Source organism: Heterodontus francisci, chromosome 42 (assembly GCF_036365525.1).
Source record: "Heterodontus francisci isolate sHetFra1 chromosome 42, sHetFra1.hap1, whole genome shotgun sequence".
Classification (NCBI taxonomy): Eukaryota; Metazoa; Chordata; class Chondrichthyes; order Heterodontiformes; family Heterodontidae; genus Heterodontus; species Heterodontus francisci.
In genome coordinates, this window is record NC_090412.1 from 21,215,790 (window position 1) to 21,239,185 (window position 23,396).

At 45.7% G+C, this 23,396-nt stretch overlaps 1 protein-coding gene across 1 annotated transcript in view; it reads right to left on the minus strand.

Annotated features, from left to right (window-relative positions):
* Positions 1–450: 450 nt before the first annotated feature.
* si:dkey-228d14.5 (uncharacterized protein LOC796266 homolog) overlaps positions 451–23,396 on the minus strand; it is a 44,358-nt gene continuing 21,412 nt past the window's right edge. The window contains exons 4-7 of the mRNA XM_068020737.1: positions 7,511–7,578; positions 4,514–4,644; positions 2,640–2,817; positions 451–1,389 (exon numbers count right to left, since the gene is read on the minus strand). Coding sequence (XP_067876838.1) covers positions 1,166–1,389; positions 2,640–2,817; positions 4,514–4,644; positions 7,511–7,578 — 601 coding nt within the window. The 3' untranslated portion in view covers positions 451–1,165. The remainder of the gene's footprint in view (positions 1,390–2,639; positions 2,818–4,513; positions 4,645–7,510; positions 7,579–23,396) is intronic.

The following is a 23,396-nucleotide window of genomic DNA, read 5'->3' on the forward strand; positions in this document are numbered from 1 at the left end:
TTGTACAGCTGCGAGGAGGCAATGTGACTGGGTAGGATGCCCCAGTTCTGCTACCTCAAGTCCCCCTCTACTCGAGGAGGCAGTAACAGTCCTTCAATCAGTTCAGTTGCAGCTTAACCAGAGCCCAGTCCAGCGATGGAGGCATCTTTTACAGCCTTTTCTTTCATAAACCTGCTTCCAACAGAAGTAGCCTCGTCATATTGGCCGAATCCTGCACTGAGGCTTGAGGGGAGGTCCAAGGATGCCAGCTGAGGATGGCAGGAAGCTGAGTCTGGCTGTGGATTCAATGCCAGTGGCACTTGGCTGCTGAAAATACCCTGAGAAACTGCTTCATTTGGTAGTCACGGCCGCTAACCTCCCATCAGAGGCACCGATGTAAAGAAACAATAAAGAGTTGGGGGCCCCAGTAGAGCTCCTTTCCCCACTGCCCCCACCCCCCGCCCCCCCCCTCTCACACTTTACCTGGGTTCTGAACCTGGCCTGACCTGATTACACTTCTGTTTGCCGGGTCAAGTTAGTGGCAAGATGCAGGCGCACCCACAGCACAGGCCCACCCACTGGCAGGGCCTCACACCTGGAAATGGGGCTGGGATTATAACCTCAACTGCAGGCCTGAAGACTGGCCTTGTGGCCTCCTGGCTGCTGAGCACCAACAACAGCCAAAATCCACGGAGAGGCTGGAAGAGAGAGGTAGCAGTTGCCTTCTTTAGGCCTCCCTCGCCTTGCTGCCTGCCCTCAGATCTCCCAGCCTGAGGATTGGTGGTTAATCCTACACCCAGGCCTTGACCGTTCAGGAAAAGCTGGAGGAAGATGAGGCAGGAGGGTCAGGAACACCCCCTTTGGATTGGGGGAGGGGGCGGGGGTGAATGAAGCCTAAGGTCAACATGGAGACTTCACATGAGGTCTTTGCCTCAGTTTTAACTCTCCTGAGTGTTGCCCAGGGGCATTGGGAGGGATATTGAGGCCATGATGTTTCCCATTCATTCGTGCTGTGCTAACTGGCTGTTCATTAAGAGACAAAAGCCAACCTGTGGGTTCCAAAGAAGAAAAAAACATTTTGATAGAGATGAAGGGATTGACACTAAGTAATCTAATTAACATGGAGAAAGGTGTGGTTCCAACAGCCCGTAATCCCGCGGCCCGTCTGTGCTTGGCACTCCACACGTCATTTGTCGAATGTGGCCATATTTGTACCTCTGGGTTCAGACAAAATTGCAACCTTCTCATCATCGGGCCTGCTGATCAACGCGTAGAGAACTGAGGAGGTTATACAGTAAAACTCAAAGGCAAATGACATGATAAAGACGTAGAAATTTGTGGCCAAGATCCATTCACAGATGGCTCCTATGTGTTGCTTTGAGAGGTCTGGATGGACAAAAAAGGCCAGATCTGGAAGAGAGTTAAGGATAAGATGCAACAAAGGGCAGATTCATTGTTGAAATGTGTGCACCAGCATCTCCCTCCTTCCTCCATACCCAAACCTTCAACCCACGTCACCTCCGTTGAAGAGATCTCTGCCTGGAGGCCCGGTCCAGTCGCTGGGTGCCACCTTTATCACTGGGCGTTTTATTCTGCGGTTGCCAACAGGCTCAGCCGTGCTCCTACACACCTCCCTGATACCGATGTGCAAGTTTTATCCTTGCCTTGTATCTTCTACCTTAACTCAGAATGCATGTGTGTAAATCTCTCTGACCCTTGGCACAGAGGGGAGTCGAGGAGATTTTTTTCTTTATGAAGTGAATTGTTATGATCCTATCTCTGTCCTCCCTTCTCTTTGTCCCTCCTCTTTCCTCCTCTCCTCTCCCATCTCCTCTCCTTCTTCTCCGCCTATCTCTTGTCCCCTCCCTTCCAATCCCCCTCCTCTCCTTGTCTCTCCATTCCCTTCACCTTTCCTCTTCTCCCCTCTCTCTCTGCTCTCCATTGCTTGAGCTATGCCAATACAGTACTTGCACTTCCCAGGATCCTGGTACCATTCCCGTGAGGAAGTTCAGTGAAACTCGAGCTTTGCTCACTGCTCCTTGCAAGCTTCCCTCACCCTCCACTTGGAGGGTGCCAGTAGTTTCGTGCATTTCCTGCTGCTGAACCCCTGTGTTCATTTGTCTGAATTACTAAACTCAGCCGCTGGAAGCATCTGGTAAACAAGATTTAGCCTTCCTGGCGGCTGGATTGAGCAGAGACTGTGAAAGTCAGCGGGCTATTGCACCAAGGGGAGCATCACAGTTGAGCACAGCCCTGTCCTGACCCGATGCCCAAATGCAGCCACTTCCCAGCAGCACCAGTCACCAGACAGCGGTCAAGAGTCCCGGATGATTTTATTTCCCCTCTCCAGGCCACCCAATTGAAGCAACCCAATTGCTCAGGGAGCGAGACCATTAAAGCAGCCTGGAGAATTTCTTTGTGAACAGAAAAATTGCAGGGTTATGAGGAAAGAGCAGGGGGAGTGGGACTAATTGGTTAGCTCTTTCAAAGACTCAGTATGGGCACAATGGGCCAAATGGCCTCCTTCTGTGCTCGAAGATTCTACGATTCTACAAACAGGGCCCCCTACAACTTGTCTCCAATATTTAGTCTAAGTAGAGGCTGGGGGCACAGATAAAGACGAGCCCTCATCAAGGACAGTCACAACCAATGAAGGATACAGCTGATAGAAAAGATCACTTGGAAAATGGCCAGCACTGCACGCACAGGCGCCAACACGCACTCCTTTCCTGTTATATACAGCCTGAATGTTAAAGCTGTCTGTAATACGCAATAAATACAACCGCTGACAAAACATAGTGAGGCTCCGAAGTAGTGTAGCACCATGAGAACCGATGGCTGAAAGAGAAGCAGCTTGGGGTTAATGCACCAAAACATGTTACTTAAATGCGTTATAAGCCATTGTATTAAAGTCCAAAGTTAGTTACACAAATGCATGAAGTTGAAATAACAATCACAACAAACCCGAGAGGAAGTGACTTACAGTTCAGCTGTGTTGAGTTAATTAAAGTAAACAGTTTATCAAGTAATGTTCATTTGACTATCCCCCTGTCTTCCACCTCTCCCATTCCCTACTTCCCATCACTCCTGGAGCTGGATTTGTGTGGTTCTATGAGGTGGGATCGGAGGAGGGGGTGTGTGGCATGGAATATCGCTACAGGTGGTGGGGGGGGGGGGGGGAGGGCGCACAGCAAGGCAGCAATTTGTGGCCCACAGAGAACCCCACCAGGAACCAGTTCACCCTCCAGGACCCCCCTCTCCCTGGACTGCAAGACCACCCCCAGCTCTCTGGACTGGCCCCAGCGACTCTGCCTCACCTACCTCTTTTCCAGGTTTCCAGCGCTGGGCCTGGGTCAGAGGCCTCAGCAGCAGCGGTAGTGGCCACTGCTCCCAGTGGCGCTGCCGATACTGCTGAGTTGCCAGCTCTCTGATTGGCCAGCAGCTCATGGAGGCGGGATCCCTGTCTTTAAAGGGACGGGGATCACGCCTCCTGAAACTTTCATCTAAAAAGACCAGAGAATTGCTCCGGGGGGTGGTCGGGGGCACAGAAAGGCAGAGGCAGGGCTCCCCCTGCCTTTTCGGCCCACCGCAAGGAGCCCCACCTCCAGCACAAAGTGCAGCCCCTCATATCCCTCCCTCCCATTGCCATCGCTCATGGTGTTCAGTTCTCACTGTTCAGGGTGTCTATCCTTTCCACTTTGCATCCTTCAAAATTTCCATTTATCCCATCTCCCACCCATGGTGGAAGTCTTTAAAACCAGGGATATCCTGAGACCGTTCAGTGTGGTCCAGGTATTTGGAGAACTAGTCCCAGGGCCTCTGTGATCAGCCCTCCTGGTATGGCCTGAAAAGTGACAGGAACCAACATTGTGTGAACTATGTCTTGCATCAGCACAGTGTCATCCAATAGAAAATGCTGACTAGCCTCAGGGGAGGCCACGGTGACATCATTTTAACCACTTGCACTAATTTTAGTGGGAAATAACTCACACACAATACAGGTAAATGTATTTCACATGTGCATAATTACAAAACAAACAGCTACCAATGTTCAGTAACCAAGGAGGAAACACATTCACAACAATACAAAAAACACTCACACACTTTTAACGCTTAACTAACAAACGCATAAAAAGGTTCATTTTCACATGCATACGCCGTGTCAATGAGTATTGAGGTCACAGACCAAATGATGGTGTCTATTACTCATTTTTTTATTAATCAGAAACGCAGTTAGCCACAGGTGGCTTGTGGCTCATTTTCTGCCCAACACAGTCCCAGAAAACCAAAGAAAACCAATTCTCCATTCCCCCAATAGTAATCCCCAAGTGCAGACTTCTCTTCACTAAAGGAAGCCACACGTTGGGTACCAATCTTTTGGGTCTCCCAACAATATGATGAAAACAACAAGACATAAATAGTTTGAAGCAGGCTCGAACTCCAGCTCCGTGGCAAAGCGGCCATGTTGAATGGAGCCGTCAATTCCCATCCACCACGAACCCACTGTGTTCCCGTCACAGGCGCAAGCACTTACGTTACAGTTCCCAGCGATGAAGCCTCCCACGGAACCAAACAAGCCTATAATCATCGCAGCCTTACTCAGCAGAGCTTCATCCACTTTCCGGTCCACTATCTGAGCATGTCGAAAAATACACACCACAGCAACTAGAAGAATCAGACCAGGGGCAGGTTAATAATTGGCTTTCTCTCCCAAAGGTCACACCATTGTCCAGCTACTCTCTTCTGTACAATTCCCTTTCCAATTTGGCAACAGTTGCAACCATAGAGGTTTATAGCACAGAAGGAGGGCATTCAGCCCTTCATGTCTATACTGGCTGTTAGCTTGTGAAATCCAAACTAATCCCATTGCCTGTATCTTCATCTAGTTCAAATGTTTATACACTGTTCCCATAAAAGACTCAACTTAGATGTGACAAAGCATTCCACTCTCTAATAATGGGCTGGATTTTTTGGCTCCTGCCGCATCCGGCTCCCATCAGTTTCACTCCCATCAGCCGGCGTTCCGGTTCCCTGGCTCCAACCCACCTCCGGGCCACTCTTGCGGAGGCAAGATTGGGAATGGCAGGGTTATTGGCCCCCACATGGCGAGAGGCCAATTAAACTCGTTATGAGCCCTGTTAAATCCAATTAAAGGAGGCTGACGGGAACCTTCCAGTTTCCCACACTGGCGAGGGCCAGTTTAGGTGCCAGGATGTGGGCACCCAATGGCAGATTGGGGAAACCATGACTGGGGGTGAGAGCCTTGTAGAGAAGTTCCCTTTTGCCTGGCTGCATGAACCATTTTTTAATGAAAGATCTAAAATAGTTGAGAAAGGGCACCTCCAGTCACTTACTTACCTTTTACAAAAGTTTGCTGCTCCTCTGAAGCTGGAAGGCTTCTGACTGGCCTTCCAGCTTCAAGGGCCCTTAATTGGGCAGAGAACCTGTCTCCATGCCGATTAAGGGAGTGCCCTCCTCCCTTGTTAAAAAGCCCAATAAGTGACTGTTATGTCCCCCCCATGCCCCCTCCACCACCCCCCCTCCCCCCCAGGGCAGGTTCAGGGCCCGGAAACAGGCCCAACTCCTGTTTCCCACCCCCGGATGGAAAATCCAGCCTAATACAGAAACTATTTACTTGCTTGAAGCATAAGATGCCAACACGAACTAGATGGGCCAAATGGCCTGTTTCTATGCCTTAACCTCGATAGTTTTCTGTCTGTAACAACTCTCTCCATAATGAAATTTTTCCTAACAGCTCTGCTCACTCTCTTAGTGGCTATTTTAAATTTACCTTACTGAGTTTCCAACCAGAAGAAATAGCTTTTCACTTTCTCAAAATCCTTCAAAACTTTAGAAACCTCCGTTAAATCTTCTCATCGCTTTCCCTGCTCCGGTGAAAATAGTCCCAGTGCCTCAAGTCTCTCCTCCCGGCTGTAGTTGATCCACCACATTTCAAGGTGTTGCCCATTGTACTAAAACATTGTATCCCCATCCTAGAACCTCATCATATTATCAAGCCTTGTGGTGTATTGATAATGGTACGAGTAATCTGAAGGTCTGGGTTAATGATCGAGGAAGAAAAGGTTTGTGCTATTATGAATCTGAATTCTGTTTTACGAATCACAGACATTTAACTGCCACCTATATCAACCAATTAGGAAAACAAATGATCTGTTATCCTTTTTCACAAATGAATTGGAATATAAGAGTAAAGAAGTCTTATTGCAATTATATAGGGGTTTGGTGAGACCACACCTGCAGCACTGTCTACAGTTTTGGTCTCCTTACCTAAGGAAGGATATATTTGCCTTAGAGGGAATGCAGCAAACTTTCGCCAGACTGATTCCTGGATTGAGGGGAATGTCCTATGAGGATTGAGTAGACTCGGCCTATATTTCCTAGAGTTTAGAAGAATGAGAGGCGATCTCATTGAAACATATAAAATTCTTATGGGGTTTGACAGGGTAGATGCTGGGACCATGTTTCCCCTGCCTGGGGAATCTGGAACTAGGAGTGACAGTCTCAGAATGATAGGTCAGTCATTTAGGACTGAAACAAAGAGAAATTCTTTCACTCTAAGGGGCGTGAATCTTCGGAATTCTCGACCACAGAGACTGGGTGCTCAGTCACTGAGTATATCCAAGACTGAGATTGATAAATTTTTGGATACTGAGGGAATCAGGGATATGGGGATTGTGCGGGCCGGTGTAGTTGAGGTAGAGGATTAGCCATGATCTTACCGAGTGCACGAAGGGCTGAATGGCCTACTCCTGCTCCTATTTCTTAGTTAACCCAGTGTCAGGCGTAGCATGGTTAGGTGCAGAGTAAAGCTCAATCTACGTTGCCCCAACTTGTGTATGAACCCAACCACAGAATGGCACTCCCTGTTGCATCAATGTGACAGCTTCATTCCCCACACGCGCCATCCATGTGGCTTCGTTGAGTGAGAATACCAATTTAATGCCAATTTGGGGTGGTTTTGGGATGTGGGATCACATCCATTTGAGAATGGATTGAGGATGCCCAAAGCAGTTTGATAAAGGGCGCTTATTAACCGGCAGAGAGAGAAAACCTTTCTACTATGAGTTTGCACTCGATTAAAACTCAGGTCTGAAAGGCAGCATGCTAAGTTGCTGAAAGATATCCCTCAACCAGGGGAAATGGGACAGTCTGGGACATGGGCCTCTCTTGGTTATCATTTAACTGGAGCATTGGGATTGCTTAGCCATGGAATTATTCAGCATTAATTCAGCTGTGAGATGAGATGGTCTAGGGCATAGCCTATCAGTGCTACATTCAATGGGACCCAGGATGAGAAAGCAACACATTATCTTTGCAACCCACTCTGATACACAAGCACCACGGTTACTCAGCTTGTATAGCCCACACTGACCTTCCAGTGTTTCCGACAGTGCAACAGACTGCTTCATCAAAGCAAATTCTGAATCAAAAGTACAGCATAAAAATGCCATTCAGTACCAAGATGGATGAGCTCTTTTTTTGTACAATATTCCCGCTGTATAATACTTACATAAAACAGACACTGCGTTAAGCACCGCACTGTATAGTGAATTTTCAGGGAGGTTCATTCCACTGGTGCTGAAATAAATAGTCAAGTATGAGCATGGAGTCATTGTCTCTTATTCAGTGGAAAGATAGTACAGATATGAGAATCACACACAAAGAATGGAAATGTCAGTGCGGCCGTGGATGAGACGTGCACCATTCACACCAGAATGCAGTACCTGAGATTCTGGACATCCACTGGCTCTTACAGTCTAGTTGTCAGGTTTATTTAGTGTACTAGCACCAATATTGCCCAGGAAAAATCACACACAAGTCAAGACACTTGCTGCTGTACAATAAGTTCTTATTTTATCACCTCAACTTGTTCCCCTATTTAAGTCCAATCTGTGCACTAGTGATCCACTCTTGTGTTAAACAGCTTGAAACCCAACTAGACCCAAGCCTAGATATTTTTCACTCTTCAGATGATGGCGGTACAAATATTTCATGTGCCTACACCACACTTTATTGAAATCCTAGTCACTTCTATCAGAAACACAACCTGCACTGCACAAATCGGTCAGCTCCAGTTACAGGCATACAAACGTCATACAGGAGACAAGAACTGGAGATGGGGGGTCTTGAGGGACAGGGCTATCATGGGTTGAGGTATTCGATTTGCTTTGTGCTGCAAAGACTTCACTGAAAACCTTAATAACTACTATCTCCACAGAGCTTTGAGCTCAGAATGGTATTTTTAGAAATTTCTCGATGGCCCCGCTCTAAACCCAAACTGAATGCTTTGGAACCGGACTAGTGCCATCACTGCAGCAGCTCAAACATCTGTAGCCAAAACCAAGTGACAGGATGGAAAAGAATTCAACTTCCTGACTCCCAAGTGGCTGTTGCACCTGAGTCTGGACTCAGTCACGTTTCCACATTCAGATTATAACTGGGAGTTCATCTCTGCACAATATATAGCACCATCCTGAAATTCCACTTCCTCTCACTGGTAATGACCGATAGACCCAACAAAGAAATGGCACCAGTGGCTGGTTACACCAGTTCCCTGGCAGGTTTCTGCCCCTTTTCGGGTTGCCAACCTTCCTGGAGTCTCCAGGAATTATGGATTAATCTCTAGGGCACTGCTGCCAGTGACCCAGGAGAAAAATTCACAGCGGCATTAAAATAAATGGTGCTTTTTAAAAAAAACTTTCTTTGCACACGTTTATTATTGATAAAAAATATTGGAGATGGAATAAAGGCAGTTTTGGTGACAGTTAAAATTTATCCAATTGACGGAAAGTTTATTGGCAAAGTATTTACAGTACAGAAACAGGCCATTCAGCCCAACAGCTCCATACTGGAGCTTATGCTCCACATGCGCCTCCTCTCACCCTTCTTCATCTAACCCCATCAAGTCTCCTCCATTTCCTTTCTCTCTTGTGTTTATGAAACTTCCCCTTAAACGCATCTGTGCTAATCGCCTCAACTACTCCATGTGGTAGTGAATTCCATATTCTAACCACTCTGTGAGCTAAGAGGTTTCTCCTGAATTCCCTATTGGATTTATTAGTTAAAAAAAAGACTTGCATTTATATAGCCCCTTTCATCACCGTCGGACGTCCCAAATGGTTTTACAGCCAATGAAGTGCCTTTGAAGTGTTGTAATGTAGGAAACAGGGCAGCCAATTTGCGCACAGCAAGCTCCCACAAACAGCAATGTAATAATGACCAGATAATCTGTTTTTGTGATGTTGTTTGAGGGATAAATATTGGCCAGGACACCAGAGAGAAAACCCCTGCTCTTCTTTGAAATAGTGTCATGGGATCTTTCACATCCACCTGACCGGGCAGACAAGGCCTCAGTTTAACATCCCATCTGAAAGACGAAGTTACTATTTTACATTTACGGGCACCTAGTTCTGATCTCTTCCACAAGTGGAAACACTTTCTCTATGTTGACCCTATCAAACACTTCCATAATCTTAAAGACCATAATCTATCTGGTCTTCTCTTTTCTAGAGAACACAAGCTCAGCCTGTTCAATCTTTCTGGAACCGCTCTGGTATCATTCTAGCAAATCATTTTTGCATCTTCGCCAGTGACGCAATGTTCTTTTTGTAATATGGTGACCAAAACTGTTCACACTACTCCAAATGTGGTCTAACCAAGGTTCTGTAGAAGTTTAACATAACATCTCTGCTTTTCAATTCTATCCCTCTAGAAATTAACTCTAGTGCTTTGTTTGCTTTTTTATGGCTTTATTAACCTGCATCACTACTTCTGCAAGTTTATTAATGTCTTCCTGTATGTTATCACGGCCCTCCTCTGTATTAACTCCATCCCCACTTTGTTTTTCAATTGGCTGTGGGGAGGGGTTACACCACGAGAATGGATGTTGCTGGGTGACCAATGGCAGGGGTGGGGGTGGAGTTTTGGAGATTGGAGGTCATGTGATGAAATCTCTTATATGTGTCCAAGTATAGTTGACAACTCTAGCCCCTCTCCTACCATACACTGGGAGACAAGTAGGGCCCCATGTGGAATTTTGGGGTCCACATATGCACATCATACAATATATAAATGTCCACCTTTCTATACAGTACTGAATGTACATTGCTTTGCAAACATTCTTTGCACATCATTGTATATACAATATTTCCATAGCTACATAGCAGGTTTCCAGTTTATGTATTGTGTATACAGTACTGTGAACAGTATACACTGTACATCCCTTCAAACAGCTCTATGTGGTGTACATCTAGTACAAAATCTATGCATTGTACACAACACCTCTTTCCAATAGAGTGTATCCCACACTATTTAGGGGTCATTCTGCACAGCTAGGCCTTGGTAGAAAGGGTCACAGAATTCTTCCCATTGTGTACTAGTGCCATGTCCAACTCTGACCCCCATCTGAAAAGCTCAACAATAGAGCCAGAGTTTCACAAAATGCTCCTGACGTGTTGATTAACTCTCCGAATGGATAGTACAGGAAATATCTCTCCAGATAAATCTCTGCACTGTTCACCTCTATGTCGTATATACATCCTCTCGAAAGAACTTCCACCTGCCATTCCAATCCCAGCATGAACCTCAAATCCAGTTTCCTAGGTCAGCTCTCGTCCGTTATTTATGTCAGGCTGCATGCAAGCCAGACCCAGCTTGATATATAATTTTTAAAAATTCTATTGTACTATTTTAAGAAGGGACTTGCATTTATACAGAACTTTTCATAGCCTCAGGATGCGGCAAAGTGTTTCATAAGCAATGAAGTACTTTTAAAACTAGTCACTGTTGTAATGTAGGAAATGTGCTAATTTGCACACAGCAAGCTCGCACAAACAGCAATGTGCAAATGATCAGATAATCTGTTTCAATGATGTTGGTTGAGGGATAAATATTGGCCCTGACACTGGGGAGAACTCCCCTGCTCTTCTTCGAAAATAGCGCCATGAGATCTTTTACCTGAGAGGGCTGGTTTAACGCCTCAGCTGAAATTCGGCACCCCTCAGTACTGAGGTATCAGCCTAGATCGAGTGCTTCAATGCAGCTTGAACCTCAAATCTTCTCAAAGGCAAGAATGCTACCACTGAGCCACAGCTGCTTTAAAACTGATCCTTTAAAATAAAAATCAACTGCTGCATGAGTGAGAATTTGGAAAGAAATGCAGTAAAATGAACCTGAGGTGAAGATGAGAAACTACGGTCTAAATGGTTAAGTGGGTGGTTTGGCCGAAACAGACTTTGAACTTGATATAAGGTAACATGGAGGAGGAGACGGTGGAGTTTGGACAAATTCGAGTCAAATGTCAGACTGATCATTTATTTTGTTGGGATTTAGGGTACATGAATTCACTGAGAACTGCTGAGGCCTGTTCAATATTGGTACACAGACTCACAGCAGGCCTTGATTCAAGGCAGCCTGATTAAATTAATGATTTCAATTCAGGACACAAGATTATATAGAATTCAAAACAAGCCTCCGAGTCAGAAGGTCATGGGGTTCAAGCCACAGTCTAGGATTTGAGCACCTAATCTAGGTTGACACATCAGCGCAGAACTGAAAGAGTACTGGATTGTGGGAGTTGACCGCTTTCAGACGAGACATTAAATATCTGCCTGTTTAGGTGGATCCCACGGCTTTTATTCAATAAAGGGCAGAGAAGTTCTTTGATGTAGTGGCCAGCATTAATCCTTCAACCAACACCGCTAAAGACAGACTAATTGGTCATTTCTCATTTGCTGTTTGTTGGACCTTGATATGTGCCGATCGGTTGCTATGGTTCCTACATTACAACAAAAGGCAGTGACACACTTTGGAACATCCTGAGGAGCCATAATTAAATCCAAATTCTTTCGAAAGATGTTGACCAAGGAAGTGTGAAACTCTGAAATGCTGCATAAATTCCACACGAGACTCCCCTATAGTCCAAGGATTGTCTGTCTCTTGGCAATCCGACAGCACCAACTTTGCTCTTGATCATTCGCTGTTTAATTTGTTATTAAGCGCAGGCCAGCTCCGAGTATACAAGTGAATTTACTTCATTAAAGATCAGTTTGGTCTGTATTAAACTGGAACTATTGTAAGACATAAACTTAGATGAGCTGCTGTGAGGCGAACAGCATTGACTACATGGGCATTCTCTTTAACTATACATACGCGTCAACACGATACTTTACACTGGCTGTGTCTTCATTTTCACGAAACCTACTGCACATACGGAAGCCGAAAGAGCTAAAATGAAGTTGGGGATGCACAAGAAGACAGAATTGGAGGAACGCAGAGTTCTTTGAGTGCACCAATCCTGGAGGAGAATTCAGAGATAGGTACAGTGGCAAGGCCATGGTAGGAGTCGAGGACAAAGATGGGAATATTAAATTTGAGATAAGAACGGAAAATGCTGGAAAAACGCAGCACATTAAAGGCCTGCTCGGGTCTACAAATGAGACCTGACCCGAGCCTGACAGAACCCCATCCGACCCGAGCCCGACTCCTTCCAATTTTTACCGCGCCCGACCCCACCCGACCATCAGTTAACCTACCTTCCGTTTTTCACTTTGTTCCTTACCTGCACAAGCTTAAAATAACTGTAGCAAAACCCACCTTTAAAATCCAAAAAGTAAATTAACATTAAAGTCACTTACCTGAGGTGGTGATAGAGCGTGTCCGATCCGGCCCGACCCAACCCGAGCCCGAATGTTGGACCCGGAAGCGCGACCCGACCCAAACCCGACATGTGTCGTCGGGTCCCCTCGGGTTCGGGTCGGGTAGCAGGCCTTTACAGTACGTTATGCAGGAGCCGTGGAGAGAGAAACAGAGTTAACGTTTCAGGTTACCTTTCAACAGCGCTGTTAACTGCTTCTCTCTCTACAGATCCTGCCTAACCTGTGGAGGCTTTCCAGCATTTTGTGCTTTTATTTCAGATTTCCTGCATCCACAGTATTCTGCCTTTGTGCTAAATTTGAGACGTTGGTAGGCTGGGAAACGAATGCACCCCAGCAAGCACAGGGGTGACGGGTTCATGATCAAAGGGATCATGATCTGCCTCTTACACTGATCCAGGGTCTTTATCCTTTCAAACACCTTAAAATAACAAGGAAAAACATTCACTCCTTGATGGCTGATTAGGAGAGGTCATTGGGCTAGAAAAGTAAAATGGTAATAATGGGGAGCTGAATTCTTTCTATCAATTTGCTTGTGATAGGAATAGGATAAGCATGGTTCAGCAGGAATCCATAAATAAGGGTTACATGGGCAGCCACATTTAGACAGGGATACCATGACGACCAAGGAGGACGTGCAATCCAAGGACCAGAAAATCAACAATCTAACGGTATTGTGAAAGGAAATGATATTGAGATGAGTGAGGGATCAATCAACCAGCTTCTCCTGGCTTTTGTTGAGTGTCAGTTCGGTTCTGTTGGCGACCCTACTCCTGCCCCATAATCCAGTGCAGTACTGATGAAGGGCAGCATTGTCAGAGCGGCCATCTTTCCCGTGAGCTCTTACACTGAGGACCTGCGCAGGTGGCCATTAAAGATCCAAATGCATAATTTGGGTAAAGAGCAGTAAGTTCTGCCGCATTTTATGTCAATGTCATTCCATCGCCCAACAGGAGTAAAAATGCATTAATGATCATTCGCTGCAGTGCTGTTTGTGGAATCTTGCCATGTGCAAAATGGCTGCCACATTTATTTACACTGGAATAGGACCGGCTCATTCGTTAAGTCAAGGCAGCTCTAACTTGACACGCAGTTCTCTCTCATTTCTCCACAAGCCCTCAATACCATTGCAACAACAACTTGCACTCTTATAGCACCTTTAACGTAGCAAAATGTCCCAATTGACACTGAGCCACATAAGGAGATATCAGGGCAAGTGACCAAAAGGCAAGGAGCATCTTAAACAAGGAGAGAGAGGTGGGGAGGTGGAGAGGTTTAGGGAGGGAATTTTAGAGCTTAGCGCCTCATGAAAGGCATGGCCTCCAATGGAGAGGCAATGAAAAATTACTTCCAAAATGAGTAGCTATCTCTCTTTTAAATTAGTTCAATTGATTTTGCATCTGTAACCATCTGGGACAGTGAGCTCAACATCGCCTTTGTGTGAAAGAGATTTTCTTGCCCTCACTTTGAAATCTAAGATTCTGCCTCCGTATTTGGATTCCCCAATTTGTGAAAAAAGGCCTTTCCTTTTACCCTGCCAATTATTCTCCGTTGGGAATGTTGTCACAATGACATTAACCTGCACCCACTTCTCGATGCATGCATGATGTTCTGGTTTAAGTGAACAGTGATTACTGTATACATATTAACATACGAATTAGGAGCAGGATTAGGCCACTCGACCCCTCGAGTCTGTTCCGCCATTCAATAAGTTCATGGCTGAACTGATTACTCCACATTTCCACCTACCCCAATAACCTTCCATCCCCTGGCTTATCAAGAATCTATCTACCTCTGCCTTAAAAATAGTCAAAGACTCTGCTTCCACCACCTTTTGAGGAAGAGAATTCCAAAGACTCACGACCTTCTGAGAGAAAATAATTTCTCCTCATCTGTGTCTTAAATGGGTGACCCTTTATTTTTAAACAGTGACCCCTAGTTCTAGATTCTCCCACAAGGGGAAACATCCTTTCCACATCCACCCTGTCAAGAACCCTCAGGATCTTATATGTTTCAATCAAGTCGCCCCTTACTCTTCTAAATTCCAGCGGATACAAGTCTAGCCTGTCCAATCTTTCCTCATAAGACAGCCCACCCATTCCAGGTATTAGTCTTGTAAACCTTCTCTGTACTACCTCCAACTCATTTACATCCTTCCTTAAATAAGGAGACCAGTACTGTACACAGTACTCCAGATGTGGTCTCACCAATGCCCTGTACAGCTGAAGCATAACCTCCCTACTTTTGTATTCAATTCCCCTAGCGATAAATGATAACATTCTATTAGCTTTCTTAATTACGTGCTGTACCTGCACACTAACCTTTTGCGATTCATGCACTAGGACACCTAGATCCCTCTGCATCTCAGAGCTCTGCAATCTCTCACCATTTAGATAATATGCTTCCTTTTTATTCTTCCTACCAAAGTGGACAATTTCCCACTTTCCTACATCATACTCCATTTGCTAGGTCTTTGCCCACTCACTTAACCTATCTATATCCCTTTGTAGCCCCCTTATGTCCTCTTCACAAGTTACTTTCCTACCTATCTTTGTGTCATCAGCAAATTTAGCAACCATACCTTCGGTCCCTTCATCCAAATCATTTATATAAATTGTAAAAAGGTTGATGCCCCAGCACTGATCCCTGTGGCACACCACTCGTTACATCTTGCCAACCAGAAAATTACCTATTTATGCCTACTCTCTGTTTCCTGCTGGCTAGGCAATCTTCTATCCATGCCAATATGTTACCCCTTACACTATGAGCTTTTAATTTTATATGCATTTAGTTACTGGGAACTTTCCAGTCAACAGCCAAACCCACTTTCCAGGAAGCAAATAGAGTTGAAAGTGTCGGGCCTAACAGAGGTGGACTGGGTTGAGGAACAATTCACTGAAAACATATTAGATGACGAAAAGAAAATCAGAACCAGGTCTGCGACTTTTAAACTTGTTGCTTCCTGTCTGAGGTGCCTCGACCGACACAATCTGATACAGGACTAGCTTCAGTCCACAGGCTTCAAAATGTGTCCTTTGCACTTGTGGACCCGAGTGGTTCAGGGGGAGCATAAATTGCATAAATGTGAAGATTGCGGGGTCGGAAGAAGAACCCATCTGAATCAGACAGGAAGTAAGGGTGGGAAGAAATAAAAATAGAATAAAGGGGGAAATAGCAGAGGCTGGAACGGTCAGTGACCAAGGACGAACAGCAGTGAATGCTGCAGAGAGCTAACCAGGTGAAAGAGACTAGGATTCATGGAGAGGCGAACAAAAGTTGACGCAGAGAAGTGGGAGACTGACTGAAAGCAGAGTCTGGGACTGAGAATTCTGGATTTCTACTATCTTTTGTGTGAAAAACTGCTTTCTGATTTCGCTCGTAGCTCGCATTTTAAGATTATATCCCTCGTTCCTGATTCCCCCATCAGAGGAAATAGCTTCTCCGTATCCAATGTAACAAATCCTATGAACACCTCAATTAGATGACTCCTCAATCGTCTATACTCAAGGAAATGCAAGCCTAGTTTATGCAATGTGTCCTCAAACAGCCTGAGTGCGTGAAGGAAGCCCTAAACCTCCCTTCCTCTTTTCAGAAGGCCCTTGATGTAGACTGCCAACAAAAAAAGACACACAGTGAAACAGGGCTGGTCATCTTATACAACCTTGACTCATCTCATTCAGGTTCAAGGAGGAGACTGTAGCTGAACCTGATTGGGTTGTTATCAGACGGGGGGGGGGGGGGGGGGGGGGACACAATCTGTGTACTTGGGAACTGCAGGGTTAGTCCAGGCCAGGAACTGAGTGTCCTTTATAACTTTGTAAAGTATAAGGCTGTATGAAAGCATGGGCAAGTAAACTGCACTGTGTTGAGCTGACAGCTCTGCTTGATACTGTAATGCAGAATGTGCAAAATCACAGAATTGTTACAGTGCAGTTATAGAGGGAGAGTGTAGCCAGAGTTGCAGCATGCAGTTGTAGGAAGAGAGCACAGTAATAGGAGAGCCAGGAAAGATGATCAAAGGTGGACCAAAGGTTGAGGCTTGAAGGAGACTTTTGAAAGTAGACAGGGAAGCAGTGAGATATAGGGAGCTGGTTCCAGTGTGCATCAGGCAGGGAGGGGCGAGGGGGTGATGTACAAGTAACCAGAGAGAGATGGTCAAGGGCACAGACTGATATTAATATAACCAGGCTATAATTTGTAATATCAGAAATGAAGAATCATTGTGCCAATAATCTCTCCCACTGCACGGCCTCCCCTAATCAGGCAGGAGCTGTGATAACTGCAGCACTTTAATAAACAGTGTGAAAACCTAACAATCTCCTTCGCATTGATTGCAGAGCTAACGATTAAGAGTGACTGCTGGGAGAGAGAAGCTAAACCGACTTAGAGTGCTGACGCTCCTGAACATCGAGGTGGCCATGGATACAGCAAACAGCTGGCTACATTGTAACCTGGCATTTGTCTGTTTCAAATTAAATGTGTCCTGGCCTCAGCCTCAGGACATCATGTACATCATGAGCACTGACACACGGGCTGCTTTTCCACTGCGTATGGGTGCAAGCTGGTTGCAGACATGTGCGGACCCATTCCCTCAGCGGCACTCAGTCAGAATAAAGCAAGAACCCTTCCTTCTATAAAACGTGCCGTGGACAGTCCTAAGTGCCTGACAGCCAATAATTTACGTTTGCAGTGCAGCCACTGTTGTCCAGTAGGCTGTGAACTTGTACACAGCAAGATCCCACAAACAGAAATGAAATGGATGACCCAGTTTTTCATTGTGGGAGAAATGTTGGCCAGGTTACCGGCCTGATCCTCTTTGAATAATATCATAGTTTCGTCAATGCCCACCTGAGATGGCAGGTGAAGCCTTGGTTTAATGTCTCATCCAAAAGACGGCACCTCTGACGGTGCTGGACTCCCTCAGTACTGCGCTGAAGCCCATGAAAAACTTCCGTATTTCGGGCAGCAAAGCACAAGTTTGCGATTGTGACATTGGAAACAAGGGATCTGGAATTTTCTTTAATAAAATTCAGGAACAGGAATCACATTTGCTTTCTGTTTGTTTCTGTATTAACTCAGAGCCCAAAGTGCAAACCAGGACCAGCTGGCCTTTCCAAATCTCAAAGTGGCCCACAGACGTTGCTCTGCTACAACTGGATATCAACCAACAACAGCTTGCATTTATATAGCACCTTTAAGATATAAAAGCATCCCATGGTGCTCCACAGAGGCCTAAACAAAAAAAAAAATGGACACCAAGCCAAAGAGAGAGATATCAGGTGAGGTTGACAAAAAGCTTGGTTCTAGAGGTGGGCTTTACGGAGGGGCTGTGTAAAGGTGCGGGGGTTTAGGAAGGCAGTTCCAGAGCCTGCGGCTGAGGCAGCTGAAGGCACAGCCGCCAATGGCGGGCCGAATGTAGGTGACGAAGAGGTTGGAGTTAGAGGCATTAAGATTTTGGGAGGAGCTTGTTGGGCTGGAGAAGGTTAAAGAGATAGGGAAGAGTGAGGCCATGAGGGGATATAATCACAAAGACAAAAATTACAAATATCAGGGCAGCAGAGACATAACACTGGAGGAGATGGCGGCAGAGTCTTAGATATACATGCCATAACACATTAAAACACACACACACACACACACACACACACACACACACACACACACACACACACACACACACACACACACACACACACACACACACACACACACACACACACACACACACACACCTCGTCAGTTTCTGTGAGTGAGGAGGAAAGAGAATTCAACCTGGATCAGCCTAGTCAGACCACCTAATGGCTGGTTTAGACCAACACTGCCAAAGGAAGCTTGGACAGAAGATGTTACTTAGCACAGAGGGGAAAGGAAGGATCAGTACAAAACCAATCTCTGACATGTTGAACGGGAGTGCTATCAATGGCAGATGTGCAGTTTGCCCAACCTCGGCAGCAGTCTGATCGAAATGGCCTGACCTCTGAATATCTGATTACACCAGAGATGCACACCTTGGGTAGACACAGTCAGGTCTTCAAGTTAACACCAATAGCACAGAGCCAGGACTAATTCCTTTTAGTTGCAGGAATTGTAATTCTCTGTCTTGATTTGGAGGTTCAGCATGAGTCCAAAATAAGCAAAGAAAAACCATGTATGTAACCCTAAAATACTGGTTAGTAATGATACACACTGGGAAACCAGGAACAATCCTGACCCTGAGGACACTGCACCAGAGAGGACCTGTAATAATGCTATTGTTGTATAATGGGTTACATTGAGTATATTAACAGTCTAACAGGGGAATTGGGCCATTAGCAATGTCTCAATATACAGCAAGGCATGAATACAGCGGAGAAAAGTCGAGAGCAGAATAGAAAAGTCACAGATTATAAACAAGTGAGGTGGGGGTTGGGCAAGAGATAACAAAGGAGAAGGTGCAGATTGGAGAAAAGTCGAGACCTGACTGAACCCAATAGGGCCAGTTTACAAATTTGCACTCCTGAGATGGAGTTTTGCCTGATGGGAACACACACTTGCGATTTGGGAATGTGGTCTCCACAATCTTCCGGATGGAGAACCATTGGGAATGCACATCAGTATTCCCAGTGTCGGGGAGCAGACCTAACCTCAGTGAGCTTAAAAGGGATCTGGCTCAGTTGGGTGGGAATCAAAGACTGGTTGGCAAATCAGTAATTCAACAATGGGAGGCTTTGAAAGAGGTAATGATTCAGGTACAGAGTGGACACATTCACATGGGGATGGGGGAGAGCAGAAGAGCATCCAAAGCTAGAGCTCCCTGGATGACTAAAAATCTAGACGTTAAAATGAGACAGAAAAAGGAGGCTTATGACAATGGTAAGGTTCATAATACAATAGAGAACCAAGCTGAGTAAATAAAAGAGATCTAATAAAGCTAATAAGGAGAGACTAACATAAAAGGGAACCCCAAAGTCTTTATAAATGCATAAATAGTAAAAGGATAGTCAAAGGAAGGATGAGGCCGATTAGAAACAAAATAAGATCTTCTTGCGAAGGCAAAGAGCATGGCTGAGGTACTAAATGAGTACTTGGCATCTGTCTTCACTAAAGAGCATGCTGCCAGTGCAGCCATAAAGGAGGAAGCAGAAGCAATATCGGATCGGATAAAAATAAAGAGGAGACATTTAAAAGACTGGCAGCTCTCAGGAGAGAAAAAGTCACAGGGTCCGGATGAGATGCAGTCTAGGTTTGTTTGGGAAATAAGGGTGGAGATTGTGGAAGCTCTGATCACAACTCTCCATTCCTCCGTGAATATGGGGCAGTATCAGAGGACTGGAGGATTGCAAATGTTACACCCCTGTTTAAAAAAGGGGAGAGGGTTAAACCCAAGAACTACAGGCCAATCAGCCTAATGTCGGTGATGGGGAAGCTTCTCGAGACAATAATTTGGGACGTTGTCATTGGAAAATGTAGTAAACAATTGAGGCAGATAGTAATAGACAGACAGACTGGTGACATGGGCAGGCTATGGCAGATTAAATTTAATGCAGAGAAGTTTGAAGTGATACATTTTGGTGAGGAGAATGAGGAGAGGCAATATAAACTAAATGCTACAATTTTAAAAGGGTGCAGGAACAGAGAGACCTGGGGGTGTACACACACAAATCTTTGAAGGTGGCAGGTTTAAAAGACCATTAAAAAAGCATGCAGGATCCTTGGTTTTATTAATCGTGGAATACAGTACAAAAGCAATGAAGTTATACCAAACTTTATAAATCACAGGTTGGGCCTCAACTGGAGTATTGTGTTCCATTCTGGGCATCACACTTTAGGATTGATGTCAAGACATTGGAGAGGGTGCAGAGGAGATTCACTAAAATGATTCCAGGGATGAGAGACTTCAGTAATGTGGAGAGACTGGAGAAGCTGGGATTGTTCTCCTTAGAGCAGAGAAGGTTACAAGGAGATTTGATAGAGGTGTTTAAAATCATGAATGGTTTTAATAGAGCTTCCAGTGGCACAGATTTAAGTTGAGTGGCAAAAGTACCACAGGTGACATGAGGAAACTTTTTTTTTTACACGAGTTGTTGTGATCTGGAACACACTTCCTGAAAGGGCGGTGGAAGCAGATTCAATAGTAACTTTTAAAAGAGAATTAGATAAATACTTGAAAGGGAAAAATTCACAGGACTATGAGGAAAGAGTAGGGGAGTGGATTAATTGGATAGCTCTACCAAAGAGCTGGCACAGGTAGGATGGACCGAATGGGCTCTTTCTGTGCTGTATCATTCTATGGGCAGGATTTTCCTGCAGGCTTCGGTACCCTGACAGCGGGACCAAATTGGCGGGGGGGGGGGGGGATCCCATGCCTGCAGTTCCCAGGAGTCAGGCAGGGGGAGCTAGTGTCCCAGACTGGCTTCCTCATTGGCTGCCTCCGTGCTCGCTGTCCTATTAAGCATGGTGGGCGGGCTTCTGATGCTGCTGGCCCAATCAGAGGGCTAGCAGTTCTAGAGTCTTGGCAGCCCCACTGAGAGAGGTAGGCACTGCTGAGGCAGGTAGGAGACTGAGAGGGCACCTCAAAATGGAGGTGCCTTCACAGCCATCAAAATAATTATTTCGGGTGGGAGGTGGGGGGAGGGGGGAGGCGGTAGCATCCTTCAATCAGAGGGAACCCACTTGTTGTGAACCCAAGGACGTCCTTTGATGCCCATGGCCTACTCTTTGGGGGATAGAACCTCTTGCTCTAATGTCGCCTCCATTAAAGCTGGCAGGCTCCCCAAGTGGGGAGGGCTAGCAGTGGTTGGCTCCGCCGAGCCCATAAAATCTCCCCTAATTGCGGCGTTAATTTTTAAAAATTATTATTATTATTCCTTCTCGGGATGTGGGCATAGCTGGCTAGGCCAGCATGTATTGCCCATCCCTAATTGCCCTTGAGAAGGTGGTGGTGAGCTGCCTTCTTGAACCGCTGTAGTCCATGTGGGGTAGGTACACCCACAGTGCTGTCAGGAATGGAGTTCTAGGATTTTGACCCAGCGACAGTGAAGGCCAGTGCCTAGGTTGATACCAGGTGGTCCGTCCGGTTTCAGAGGGCCTTTAAGAGCCAACTTCTGGATTACTCATCCAGTGACATTACTACTACGCCACCGCCTCCCCTAATTATTTAAATCGGCCGCCCGCCACCTTGCAGTGGGCAGCCAATCCGCATTCCTGCCTGCCATGGGGAAACTTGCCCAGCAACGTATCAGAGAATTTTCCCGGTCTACCCCCACTCCCCCTATCTCCAAGCCAGGAAAGACAGGCCGCTAAATTCTGATCAATGATTCTATGACTCTAATTGATTGCTGTAATGAATCGTCAAGTCTGCTATTGTATCATGTGGTGCTCAGGATGGTAGAGATGATCCAGATGGATGTTGGTCTTTTATTGTCTGACAAATTCCTATGCTCCTATCAGACTTTATATCATGTTTACATCACAGAAATATTTATATTGAGATAATACTTAATGAGCTGAGGTTTCCTGTGCCCTAGAACCCACCACATTTGCACTGTGGGACAGATATAGGAGCAGGTGTAGCAACAGGTAAACCACTGCAGTTTTAATCACTGGCCCAGGATCACCTCACACAAACCAAGGCAACCACACCCAGCCTTTTGTTACGTTGTTCATGACGCATGAGGAAAGTATCTCTTGAGGTGGGTGTCTCTGCTGCCAAAGGCACCAGCCCCACCTTGTTTATATTAATGCTGGTTATATTCAGCAACATAACATTCCAACATGAACTGGGAGGCTGAGCTGTTTGTCCTAAGGGGTGGGGTCTAATTACTGTGTTCTGTACTGCATCGTCAATGGTCTGTAGGTTTGATGAACTCACCGTCATAAACACTCATGCAGCATTTCAAAGCAATGTGCCCCTAATCCTTTGCTATTTAGATCCAACACCTGTACACCTCCACCAGTGCACATTGAAGGTAAGATAGTAACGCAATGGGCATGTGGAGGGTTAATACAGCAGAGTACATTCCCTGTGACCAAAAGGTTAGGCCTGAGGCTCCCCAGATATTGGCTGCCTCAGGACGAACCAATCTTAAACAGGCATTAGGCCCCTTAAGTACATGTGCAAAGTGCATGGAGCTTGTTTCAGGTGTGAGGAAAGGATGTCTCTAGTTTGTCCTTACCCAATATGGTGGTTGACACACTTGTGGCCAGAAATGTGTGCAAGCTTCCTGCCTGCCATGTTGGGCCTTAGTAGCCCAATTATCGCCTGATAAACGGGAGATTAGGGGACCAATTTCTAGGCCATGGTCTCTGCTTCAATCATTAACTCTGATCATGCATTCCACAGCCTCACAATCCCCTATATAAAAAAGTTTTTTAAAAATCCGTTCACAGAATGTGGGCATCACTGGCTAGGCCAGCATTTATTGCCCATCCCTAATTGCCCTTGAGAGGGTGGTGGTAAGCTGCCTTCTTGAACCGCTGCAGTCCATGTGGTGCAGGTGCACCCACAGTGCTTTTAGGAAGGGAGTTCCAGGATTTTGATCCAGTGACAGTGAAGGAACGGTGATATAGTTCCAAGTCAGGATGGTGTGTGATTTGGAGGGGAACTTATCATTTCCTGCTCTCTGTCCTAAACCTCTTGTATTTAATCTTTGTTGTGGCATTCTAGACCCCTTGATCTCTGGAAACAGTCTGATTCTACCTAACTCTGTCACATTCCTTCATAGTTTTAAACACCTCGATCAAATCACCCCACAATCTCCCCTG